This window comes from Anolis sagrei, chromosome 7 (assembly GCF_037176765.1).
Source record: "Anolis sagrei isolate rAnoSag1 chromosome 7, rAnoSag1.mat, whole genome shotgun sequence".
In the NCBI taxonomy this organism is placed as follows: domain Eukaryota; kingdom Metazoa; phylum Chordata; class Lepidosauria; order Squamata; family Dactyloidae; genus Anolis; species Anolis sagrei.
This window is the reverse complement of record NC_090027.1, coordinates 20,365,286-20,379,405: the sequence shown is the minus strand read 5'-3', so window position 1 is coordinate 20,379,405 and position 14,120 is coordinate 20,365,286. Positions and strand designations below refer to the sequence as shown.

General features: G+C 39.0%; 1 protein-coding gene across 1 annotated transcript in view; it reads left to right on the top strand.

The window, feature by feature from the left end:
- The first annotated feature begins 1,118 nt into the window (after positions 1 to 1,118).
- Positions 1,119 to 14,120, top strand: part of GFPT1 (glutamine--fructose-6-phosphate transaminase 1) — a 73,649-nt gene continuing 60,647 nt past the window's right edge. Inside the window, exon 1 of the mRNA XM_067470706.1 lies at positions 1,119 to 1,232. Coding sequence (XP_067326807.1) covers positions 1,226 to 1,232 — 7 coding nt within the window. The 5' untranslated portion in view covers positions 1,119 to 1,225. The remainder of the gene's footprint in view (positions 1,233 to 14,120) is intronic.

Below are 14,120 nucleotides of genomic sequence, written 5' to 3'. Positions count from 1 at the left end.
ATCCAAAATATGATTATTCTGTTAATAGAATAAGAATTATAATAATAGCATGTTGCATTATATAATAGTCCAAAATAATATAATAATAATAATAATAATTGTATGGTGGGGAAAATAGCCGTCCAAAATATTATTATTCCATTAAAATAATAATAGTAATGGCATGTTGAGGAAAATAACAGTTCCAAATGTTATTATGCTGTTAAAATAATAGTCTAAAATATAATAATAATAATAATAATAATAATAATGGCACAGTGGGGAAAATAGTTCAAAATATTATTATTCTGTTAATAGTCTAAAATATTATATAATAATAAAAAATAATATCAATGGCACAGTGGAGAAAATAGTAGTCCAAATATTATTATTCCATTCAAATAATAATAGTAATGGCATGTTGGGGGAAATAACAGTTGAAAATAGTATTATGTTGTTGAAATAATAGCCTAAAATATATAATAATAGTAATAATAATAATAATAATGGCACAGTGGGGAAAATAATAGTCCAAAATATTATTATTCCATTCAAATAATAGTAATGGCGTGTTGGGGAAAATAACAGTTCAAAATATTATTATGCTGTTAAAATAATAGTCTAAAATATATAATAATAATAATAATTAATTAATTAATTATAATGGCACAATGGGGAAAATAGTAGTCCAAATATTATTATTCCATTCAAATAATAATAGTAATGGCATGTTGGGGAAAATAATAGCTCAAAATATTATTATGCTGTTAAAATAATAGTCTAAAATATAATAATAATAATAATAATAATAATAATAATTGTAATGGCACAGTGGAGAAAATAGTAGTCCAAAATATTATTATTCCATGATAAGAATAATAAAGACAAGGGGAAGGGTATAATGCTCCAAAATATTATTATTATATAAAATAATAGTGGGGTATTTAATAGTATTTAATAGTCCAAAATATGACATTAATGTCAGTAGTGATAATAGGAGAGAAGAATGACCCCACTCAATGCCTCCAGGAGGCGGGGGCACTTCCGGGTTGGTTCCTGCCACGTCTGAAGGGGCGTGGCCAGAGGGCGGGGCGCCTGCAGGGGGCGGGGCACGGCGGGCCAATGACGGGGTGCGGCGGGCGCATGCGCGGCTGGCTGGAGAAGAGGGGGCGGGGCCAGGAGAGAGCAGCCTCTTCATTTCCCGGGAAAAAGGAGGAGAAGGAAGGAAGGAAGGAAAGAAGGAGACATGTGTGGTGAGAGAGGGAACAGGGAAGGAAAGAAGGAAGGCCTTTATAGTATATGCTCAGCTGCTATTTGGAGATAATTTGTGATATATTCATGTCAATAGGGAGGAGGGGATGTAGGTATGATGAGGCCTATTGAGGGATGTATGGAAAAGTATGTGCATATATATATATATATATATATATATATATATATATATATAAAGTGGGTTCTGTAGGGAGAGAGGTTTGTTTGTATATGTATTTCTGTATATATATAAATATATATTTCTGTATGCATAATGTATACAGAAATATACATTATGCATACATGTATAATAATAATAATAATAATAATATAGTAATGACATGGTGGTGAAAATATGTCAAAATATTATTATTCTATGATACTAATACTAATAGCATGATGGGTGGTTCAACAATAGTCCAAAATATAATAATAATATTATAATGTATACAGAAATATCTGTATACATTATAATATTATTGTTATATTTTGGACTATTGTTGAACCACCCATCATGCTATTAGTATTAGTATCATAGAATAATAATATTTTGACATATTTTCACCACCATGTCATTACTATATTATTATTATTATTATTATTATAGAATAATAATAATAGGCTTGTATGTATATATAGAGAGAGGGGAGTGTATACAGAGATAGCTATGATTATATATAGTGAGAGAAAAAGGATATATATATATATAGAGAGTGAGAGAGTTGTATACAGAGATAGTTATGATTCTATACAGAGAGAAATAGATTTGTGTGTGTGTATCTATATATAGGGATGTATATACAGATAGCTATGGTTTTATAGTGAGAGAAATAGGTTTGTATATATATAGATATATTCATTACTATATTATTATTATGATTATAGAATAATAATGATAGGCTTGTATGTATATATAGAGAGAGGGGATGTATACAGAGATAGCTATGATTATATATATATATACACAGAGAGTGAGAGAGTTGTATACAGAGAGAGTTATGATTCTATACAGAGAGAAATAGATTTGTGTATGTGTATCTATATATATTTATGTATATGTATATATGGGGATGTATATACAGATAGCTATGATTTTATAGTGAGAGGAATAGGTTTGTATATATATAGAGAGAGATATATATACAGAAATACAGGTTTGTGTGTACATATACACACATATATGTGTAGAGGGGTGTATACACAGCTATGATTTTATAGAGAGGAATAGGTTTGCATACATATATATAGAGAGATGTATACAGAAATACAGGTTTGTGTGTACATATACACACATATATACGTACAAAGGTGTGTATACAGAGATAGCTATGATTCTATATATAGAGAGAAATAGCGTTGTGAATATATATGTATATATATATATATAGAGAGAGAGATGTATACAGAGAGATGTATACAGAAATACAGGTTTGTGTGTACATATATACACACACATATATGTGCAGAGGGGTGTATACACAGATAGTTATGATTTTATAGAGAGAGGAATAGGTTTGTATATATATATATATAGAGAGAGAGATGTATACAGAAATACAGGTTTGTGTGTACATATACACACATATATATGTACAGAGGTGTGTATACAGAGATAGCTATGATTCTATATATAGAGAGAAATAGGGTTGTGAATATATATATAGAGAGAGAAATGTATACAGAGATGGCTATGATTCTATAGAGAAAGAAATTGTGTGTGTGTGTGTGTATATATATATATATGATCCTATATATAGAAATAGGGTTGTGAATATATATATATATATATAGAGAGAGAGAGAGAGAGAGAGAGAGAGAGAGAGAGAGCGATGTATACAGAGATAACTATGGTTCTATATATAGAAATAGGGTTGTGAATACATATATATATATAGAGAGAGAGAGAGAGAGAGATGTATATAGAGATGGCTATGATTCTATAGAGAGAGATAAATAGGCTTTCTACATATAGAAAGGGAGATGTATACAGAGATAGCTATGGTTTTATATATAGAGAAAGAAAAATGATTGTATATCTGTATATTGTATATATATATATAGAGAGAGAGAGAGAGAGAGATGTATACAAAGATAGTTATGATTCTCTACAGAGATATAGATTTGTGTATATATAGAAAAGGGGAGGACGTATACAGAGAGCTATGATCTTATAGCGAGAGGAATAGGTTTGTATATATTGAGAGAGGGATGTATAGAGAGATAGCTATGATTAGAGAGAGAAATAGGTTTGTAAATATATACCTAGAGAGAGGAATGAATTCAGAGATAGTTATGCTTCTGTACAGAGAGATATAAATAGATTTGTCAATATGTATAGAGGGGGATGTATACAGAGACAATTATGCTTCTGTTGAGAAAGAAAGAAATAGGTTTGTGTGTGTGTGTGTGTGTGTGTGTGTGTGTGTGTGTGTGTGTGTGTGTGTATATATATATATATATATATATATATATATATAAAAGGGGGTAAGTATGTAGAGGCAGTTATACTACTATAGAAAAAGAAATAAATAGGTTTGTAAGTATATAAATATATAGAGGGGGAGGGAGGGAACTATACAGAGATAGCTATGCTTCTATAGAGAGAGGAAAAGATATGTAAACATATAGACTAGTTTTGGGGACCTGGCAATGCCCGGCTTATTTGAAAAAGGCGTTTGTTTTTGGATGTTAGGCCATATCAGTTTGGTAATGTATCATTCTATTAATTAGGAAAAAAGCCAGTTTTCCATTGTTTTTTATTAATGCTTCCATTGGAAAATGCATAAGGGTGGGTTTGAACTACAATTCCCAGAATCAGGGATCTATCCTCTCCAAACTCTGCCAATATTCACAGTTGGCCATGCTGAGTCTGTGTACCAAGTTCGGTCCAAATGAGGGGGTATGTGTGCCAAATGTGGTCCAGGTCCGCCATTTGTGGGGGTCACAGTGGTCTGTGGAAGCTGAAGGGGATACTGCAAATCCCATCATTTGTGGTCCATCCATCCCCAAATCGCACTAGGACATAAAGTGGGCCATGGGGGGGGGGGGGGCTGTGTGCCAAGTTTGGTCGTGGTCCATCATTCATGGGGGTTGCACCGCCTCATACATCCATACAAAGTATTTGTGCTAAGTTTGGTACAGATCCATCATTGTTTTGGTTCACAGTGCTCTCTGGATGTAGGTGAACTACAACTCCTATAAATCCACCCAAAGACCTTCAGTATTTTTTTTGGTCATGATGTTTCTATGTGTCAAATTAGTTGCAGATCTATCGTTGGTGGGGTTCAGAGTGCTCTTTGATTGCAGGTGAACTATAAGTCCTGTACTTACAACTCCAATGAATCAATTTGTCCCTGACCTCTCCAGTATTTTGTGTTGGTCAAGGGGTTTCTGTGTGCCAAGTTAATTGCAGGTCTGTCGTTGGTGGGATTCCGAGTGCTCTTTGATTGCAGGTGAACTATAAATCCCAGTGCCTACAACTCCTATAAATCAATTCCTCCCAGACCTCCCCAGTATATATATATATGTGTGTGTTTATGTGTTTGTATATATTTGTTTATATGTGTGTGGGTGTATATATGTGTGTGTATACATATTCGTGCATTTGTGTGTTTATAAGTGTACATGCATATTGTGTATATGTGTGTGCTTGTCTATATGAATATTTGTGTGTTTATGTGTGTGCATGTGTGTATGTATATATGTGTGTCTGAATATGTATGTGTGTGTATATTTGTGTGTATATTTGTGTGTGTTTGTGCATATATACGTGTATGTATGTATGTATGAATGTGTGCATATGTATCTTGGGGGTTTTAAGTCTGGGGTTTTGTGTGTGTGATTTTAGGGATGATAGACACTCATTGGACTGTTGGGTGTGTTGTGTCCAAATTTCGTGTCAATCCAGTGGTTTTTGAGTTATGTTAATCCCACAAACAAACATTACAAGGACATCTAATCACCTCTCAACAAAAGTTTGCTTCAAGCAGAGTCAGGCCATTGTATGCTAATCAAGGTGGTCAGTTGAAACATTCACACCTAGCTCCAGCAGACAAGAGTCCTTTGTCCCACCGTGGTCATTCCACAGATATATAAACCCTTTTTCCTAGTTCCAACACTACCTCTGAGGATGCTTGCCATAGATGCAGGCGAAATGTCAGGAGATAATGCCTCTAGACCATGGCCATATAGCCCGAAAAAACCTACAACAACCCATTACATTTTTATTGATATAGATTTCCTTTCTGAACGCTCGCTCTCTGAGCATGTCTAGCTTGCCGTTCCCTTTCATCAGCTGCCTGTTGCAGCCAGAGGTTATGCTGGACGATCTCCAATATTTTATCACATGCTTCTTCTTCGCGTTGTGGTTTTCAGTATTGATGTTCCGATAGTATAATTAATGTTAATGTGTTATGTTAGCAGGTACGACTTAGTGCCGTTTGATTGCCACTGAGGGAACTCTCTGAGTAGCGAAGCATGATGGAAATGAAACAAAGGAACGATAGGAGCCAAATTGAGGGTTCACCAAAGCATGTGCAGAGTGCTTTTGGTGTGTTCTTGAAACATATTTTGTTTGCACTGATATGTGTTTTTAATAGAAGGTAAATGGGGCAAATGTTTTGCTTCTTTGGAGGGGTAAAAAAGGTATGGCTTTTTGATTTGTAGTTTTGAGTGGTCTTGAGCCATAGAGTCACAGAGTTGGAAGAGACCTCGTGAGCCATCCAGTCCAACCCCATTCTGCCAAGAGCAGGGAAATTGCATTCAAAGCACCCCCGACAGATGGCCATCCAGCCTCTGCTTAAAAGCCTCCAAAGAAGGATCCTCCACCACACTCCGGGGCAGAGAGTCCCACTGCTGAACAGCTCTCTCAGTCAGGAAGTTCTTCCTAATGTTCAGATGGAATCTCCTTTCTTGTTGTTTGAAGCCATTGTTCCATGTCCTAGTCTCCAGGGAAGCAGAAAACAAGCTTGCTCCCTCCTCCCTGTGACTTCCTCTCATGTATTTATATTCATAGCTATCATTTCTCCTCTCAGCCTTCTCTTCTTCAGGCTAAATATGCCCAGCTCTTTAAGCCGCTCCTCATAGGGCTTCTTCTCCAGACCCTTGATCATTTTAGTCGCCCTCCTCTGGACACATTCCAGCTTTGGATTTGGTCTTCTCCCAGGGATGGGGTGAAGGTGACAAGGTAGAGGAGCTGACCATTGCTCCATTGCCATGGACCGATCACCACTTGATCAGATTTAGACTTACCACGCCTCCGAACCTCCGCAGGGGTGGTGGACCCATTAGAATGGTCCGCCCCAGGAGACTTATGGATCCAAATGGGTTCCTGACGGCTCTTGGGGAATTTCCCACCTCCTTGGGCGGCGACTCTGTCGATGCTTTGGTCTCTCACTGGAATAGTGAGATGACTAGGGCAATCGATACAATCGCTCCGGAACGCCCCCTCTCGAGTAACCGAGCTAAACCGGCCCCTTGGTTTACTGAGGAGTTGGCAGCGATGAAGCGAAATAAGAGGAGGCTATAGTGCGTGTGGCGCCAGAGACCTACCAAATCACATCTGAATGCCTTTTTTAAGGTCCTACGATGTGGCAATAGCAGCGGCACAGAAATCATTCCTTGCAGCCAATATTGCATCTGCAAAGAATCGTCCAGCTGAGCTTTTCTGAGTTGTCAGGGGTCTGTTAAATCCGCCGAAAAGAGAGATCCCTGAATACTCAGGGGATGCGGTAGAGTTTCAAAGCATGCTTCCTTCAATTGGGCAACAACTGAGTCGGGAACTGGTGCATTGTCTTGCAGAAGGCAGACACCTTTGGGGAGCATGCCACATTGGTTTGGATGGCCTCCCGACATTTCCCCATCAGTGAAGCCTAGTCTGCTCCAGTGATCATGGTCCCCTTTGCTATGAAATCCATCCATACTACTCCATGCTGGTCCCAAAATACTGTGAGTACGACCTTGCCTGCTGAGAGTTGGGCACGTGCCTTCTTTGGAGGTGTTGACTCAGGATGCTTCCACTGCATTGGGCAACAGTTGAGTTGGGAACTGGTGCAGGATCAGAGTGATCCTCCTATGTGATCAGACTGTTAACAAAGTCCTCCTGGTTTCCATGGCACATCATTGTCAAGGGAGCCGGAGAGCATTTGACTCGTTCCTGTTTCTGGAAAGGTGTGAGCAGTTGGGGACCCAGCGAGCAGAGACCTTATGCAGGTGAAAATGGCCTTGGGTGATTTTTTTCCAAGGGCCCCACACTCTTCTTGACCTTGTGGGCTAGGTGGCGAATGGTTACGTGGCGATTTTCCAAAATGGCAACCTCTACTTGCTAGATGGTGTGTTCATCAAGAGCGGAGTGGGGTGGCCCTGGAATGGGAGCTTTTTGCACTGAATGGGAGCTTTTTGCACTACATTCAAATGGACAATGCCAGTTCTTGTCTCCATCATCTGATGGGGAATCCTCACCATAAATCTCTTTCATCTCATTGAACGTCTCCTTTGGTGTGCGGCCTTTCAAGGAAAGGAACTTGAGGACTGCTCTGTCTTCCACTGGGTCAATTCTCAAACCTCACTCCACTTCAGACCCTTATCACTTCTGAACTGCAAATTGGCACATAACCTATAGCGACGTAGATCCTTACACATGGGCAGTTTTAAGAGTCCTGTGAGCAATAGAAGTAGGTCAGGGGAAATCTTTAATGAACATCCCTCATAGCACTCGTTTTTACAGTTGGGTCCATACATCTATATAAATAAAAATGTAATGTTCATTTGTGGGATTAACATAACTCAAAAACCACTGGCTGAATTGACACAAAATTTGGACACAGTACACCTAACAGTCCAATGTGTGTCCATCACCCATAAACACACACACATGCACATACACACAAAACCCCAGCGGAACAGACTTAAAAACCTAAAAAATACACCCTATATACATACACACATACACTCATATGCATATACACATGCACACATTCATACACACACACGTATATATATGCACAAATACACACATATACACACATACATATACACATGCACACACATATACATATCCACATACATACATATATACACACAAATATGCATATAGACAAGCACACATATACACAATATGCATGTACACATATAAACACACAAATATATACACACATATATACACACATATATACACACACATATATATACAAATATATACACACATATACACAATCTGCATGTACACATATAAATACACAAATATACACACATATACACCTATATATATATTAAGCAAACACACATATATACACTAATATATACAGACACATACACAATATGCATATACACATATAAACACACAAATATACACAAACACACATATATATAAGCAAACACACATATACACAAATATATACACACATATACACAATATGCATGTACACATATAAACACACAAATACACAAATATATACACACATATATATACACCCATATATATATATATATATACACACACACACACATATACACAATATGCATGTACACATATAAACACACAAATACACAAATATATACACACACATATATATACACCCATATATATATATACACACACATATATAAAAGCAAATATACATATATACACAAATATATACACACACAAACGCAATATGCATGTACACATATAAATACACAAATACACACACACACATATATAAAAGAAAATACACATATATACACAAATATATACATACATATACACAGTATTCATGTTCACATATAAACACACAAATACACAAATATATACACACATATATATACACACTCACATACATATATGCAAACACACATATATACACAGATATATACACACACAAAACACATATACACAGACTGGGCCACAGCAACGCATGGCAGGGGATGGCTAGTTGCATAAATAAGACACAAACCAGTTGACTTTTAAATAAACTGACACTTGGCAAACTCGGTTCTCCGGGGGAAATTCTGCTTTGCCAGTCGACCTGGGAAAGGTCTCATTGAAGCCCTTTTGACAACAGCAGAAAGGATAAACATGAGTGCTTCTGCGGAATGCAGCATTGGTTTTTGCACAGAAATCGAGCCAACATCCAGCAATGAATGGTGTTTTATTAAGCTCCGATCTAAGTTTCCATCTGTGCTAGAATGGGTCGCCTATCGCACAAAGTTCAGACTTTTTCTGCTAAACTGGAAACAGGTTTGGCACCTCGCTTTCGACCAGGAAGGAAATAAATGTGTATTCAAATGTTCTGCAGTGCTTGGCTTTGTCTATGGCAGCGCCTGATGTGGAAATGTCTTCACCTGTCAACTTACCTTTATACTTTTGTGGCACTCACAAGTGATTTCTTTGCTAATTAACAGCAGGGCTAATTGGACTGCAGACTTTATCATAGGCTCCTACAGTTGGAAGAAACCCCATAGGCAGCCATCCAATCCAACACCTTTCTGCTAGGGAGGCAAGCACAATCAAATCCCTCCCAACAGATGGCCATCCAGCCGTACCTATGCTAGATCGATAGCCTGATATAAATAGAGAGAGATTAGCTAGATCATAAAATCATAGATGTGGAAGAGATCCCAAAGGCCAATCCACTTCTGTCAGGGAGGAAGACACCATCAAATCCCTCCCAACAGATGGCCATCCAGCCAAAGATACTGTAGATCGAGAGTCTGATACAGCTAGCTAGCTAGCTATCTAGCTAAATGATATTAGATGATAGATGATATTAGATATATCATAGAATCCTACACTTGGAAGAGACCCCATAGAGAGCCATCCAGTCCAACCCACTTCAGCTAGGGATGCAAGCACAATCAAATCCCTCCCGACAGATGGCCATCCAGCCGTAGCTATGGTAGATCGATAGCCTGATATAAATAGAGAGAGATTAGCTAGATCATAAAATCCTAGATGTGGAAGAGATTCCAAAATCCAATCCACTTCTGTCAGGCAGGAAGACACCATCTAATCCCTCCCAACAGATGGCCATCCAGCCAAAGTTACTGTAGATCGGTAGACAGATATTTCATATATATTAGATACGTACATCACAGAATCCACAAATTGGAAGAGACCCCATAGAGAGCCATCCAGTCCAACCCCATTCTGCCATGGAGAAAGACACCAACAAATCGCTCTCAGTAGATGGCCATCCAGCTATAAATATGATACATAGTCTAGCTATCTAGCTAGATGATATTAGATATATCATAGAATCCTACAGTTGGAAGAGACCCCATAGAGAGCCATCCAGTCCAACCCACTTCGGCTAGGGAAGCAAGCACAATCAAATCCCTCCTGACAGATGGCCATCCAGCCATCCAGAACAAGACTCCATCATCATCAATGATTATTATTAGTGTTATTATTATTAAAGAATTAGAAGAGGCCCCAAGGGCCATCCAATCCAACCCCATTCTGCCATTGAGAAAGACACCATCAAATCCCTCCCAATAGATGGCCATCCAGCTATAAATATGGTACACAGAGAGTCTGATACAGCTAGCTAGATGATATTAGATATATCACAGAATTGGAAGAGACCCCAAAGGCCAACCCACTTCTGGCAGGCAGGAAGACACAATCAAAGCCTTCCCGACAGATGGCCATCCAGCCATAGATATGGTAGATCTGTGGACAGATATTTCATATATATTAGATATGTACATCACAGAATCCTAGAGTTGGAAGAGACCCCACAGATATTTCATATATATTAGATACATCATATAATCCTAGAAGTGGGACCCCAAAGGCCATCCAGTCCAACCCTCTTCTGCCATAATACACCACCACAGATGGCCATCCAGCCTCTGCTTCATAGCCTGACACTGCTTAGAAACATGACACTTACGTGATGTGTTCGTCCACATTGTGTCTTGTAGTAATAATTATATTGTACTTTCATGATGTTGGGGTTTTTTTTCTCAGTCTTGGCAGTTCATTTACTAAAATGAAAAAGGTGGGACAACAATGTGTCACCCAAGTATTTGTATAATTAAACATGACGACAATGCCACTAGACTAGAATCCAGAAACCTCAATATGTGTGCCTGCATGCAATGCAATGCAAGTCTATACACATAATAAAAGTAAAAATATGTATGCATGTGGGGCAAGTGACAATGTGCTCCTGCAATTTGAGGTACAAAGGAAGACCGAAACTAAGACAAGTCAAACCTGCATTTTGGACTTTAGGAGAGCTGATTTCCGAAAAATGAAGGAAACACTGAGCAGCATTCCGTGGACACAGATACTAAAAGACAAGGGAGTTACGGATGGATGGGAGTTTCTCAAGAGTGAAATACTCAAGGCACAATTGCAAACAGTGCCAACAAAGAGAAAAAATAGGACAAGTGCAAAGAAGCCAGAATGGATGTCCAAAGAACTTCTAACTGTGCTAAGATACAAAAGAGACATGCACAAGAAGTGGAAAAAGGGAGAAATCACCAAAGAAGAATTCAAACAAATAGCCAACTCCTGTAGGGAAAAGGTCTGCAAGGCTAAAGCACAAAATGAGCTCAGGAACATACTAGAGAGGTTTAGGGAGTTGCAGGTATTGGGATGTATAGTTCACCTGCAATCCAAGAGCTGCACTCTGAATTCCACTAACGATGGACCTGGAACTAACTTGGCACACAGAACCCTCATGACCAACAAAACATACTTTGGAGGGATTTAGGGGAGTTGTGGTTCACCTACATCCGGATCACACTATGAACCCAAACAATGATGGATCTAGACCAATCTTGGCATGCGTACCTAATATGCCCAAATTTGAATACTGGTGGGTTCTTAGGGGAATTGGCCTGGGCATTTTGGAGTTGTAGGTACTGGGATTTATAGTTTGCATGCAATCAGTGAGCAATTTGAACTCCACCAAAGATGGAATTGGCCCATGGTTGGCACACAGAGCTCCCATAACTGGCAAAAAATACTGGAGGCCTTTGGGGAAAATACACCTTGATTTGGGGGAATTGTAGTTCACCTACCTCCATAGCGCACTATGAACCAAACAACGATGGATCTGGACCAATCTTGGCATGCGTACCTGATATGCCCAAATTTGAATACTGGTGGGTTTTGAGGGGAATTGGCTTGGGCATTTTGGAGTTGTAGGTACTGGGATGTATAGTTCACCTGCAATCAATTAGCAATTTGAACTCCACCAAAGATGGAATTGGCCCATGGTTGGCACACAGAGCCCCCATAACTGGCAAAAAATACTGGAGGCCTTTGTGGAAAATTCACCTTGATTTGGGGGAGTTGTAGTTCACCTACAGCCAGAGAGCACTGTGAACCCAAACACTGATGGATCTGGACCAAACTTGGCACACAGACCTGATAACGCCGGGTGCCCAAGCTAGTATACACATGCACACCACAAAAACATATACAGTCAACCCCCCATTCTTTTTCAGATTTTGGAGTCCTCGTGGACAACAAATTAAACATGAACCAATAATGTGATACAGTGGCCAAAAAAAAGCCAATGGGATTTTGGCCTCCATCAATAGGAGTCTAGTGTCTAGATCCAGGGAAGTCTCTATTCTGCCAATTGAAGAGAGATGTTGACAAGCTGGAATGTGTCCAGAGGAGGGTGACTAAAATGATCTCAAAACAGATATGCTTTGGCAATTCTGTACAATTCCTCTGTAAAGATAAGGTTTCGGGCACGGCTTTCTGGAATTCACTGGGCATTTCCTTCTAGGTTTTTAGTATCTTGAATAACCGGAATGTTCAGGATGACTCACATCTTGCGTTTTCTCCCTTTGCGTTGGACTTTCTCTCACCATTCCTTCCTTGTGCGTTGCAAGGAAAGGTGTGCAAATATGATGCCTTTTCTGCAAGACGGAAACCATTTTGAGAAACAGCAGGGACAGAACTTTAGCAGCAGAAATCACCATTGCAATCCCGGGATTCCCTTCTTTTCTCCTGCAAATTTCCTGGCTCAAATTGCCACCGTTCCCTCCCTGCTTGCAATGCATTGGACAAAGCAAGGATGGTCCATGCCAATGGATCTCTATCTTTTGGAATTTGTACTTTTGGTGACAAAGGAAATCCAGCTCATGGGATTTCTCTTTCTTTGTTATTATCGCTATGCACAAAAATTGAAAAATGTTCAAATGTTTGAAAGTGTTAGATCTGTTCAATTGTGCAGTTCTTACGTTGAAAGTCGTTGTTCAGCTCCAGAAACTTCATTATATAAATGCTCTGTTCATTTTGAGTGACATCATAACACAAAATCCGCTGGATGAATTGTCACCAAATTTGGCCACAAGACACCTACTGACCCAAGAAGTGACCATCACTAAAAAAAAAATCGATTTTGTCATTTGGGAGTTGTAGTTGTTGGGATTTATACTTACAAACAAAGAGCACAAGGGATGTCAGAAGGGGTGTCAGAGTGGTCAGCAAAGACCATCAGAAAACACAGTATTTTCTGTTGGTCATGGGGGTTCTGTGTAGGAAATTTGGTCCAACTCCATAATTGGTGGGGTTCAGAATGCTCTTTGATTGTAGGTGAACTATAAATCCCAACAACTACAACTCCCAAATGTCAATGTCTATTTTCCCCAAACTCCACCAGTGTTCACATTTGAGCATTTTGAGTATTGAGAGGCAGATGAGCTCCCTCTATCAGCTCCAGCTCCTCATGCGGGGACATGAGAGAAGCCTCCCACAAGGATGATAAAACATCAAAATCATCCAGGCGTCCCCTGGGCAACGTCCTTGCAGACGGCCAATTCTCTCACACCAGGAGTCACTCCTGACACCACAAAAAAATTGAGTATTTGTGCTAAATTCGGTCCAGATCCATCATTGTTTGAATCCACAGTGCTCTCTGGATGTAGGTGAACTACAACTCCAA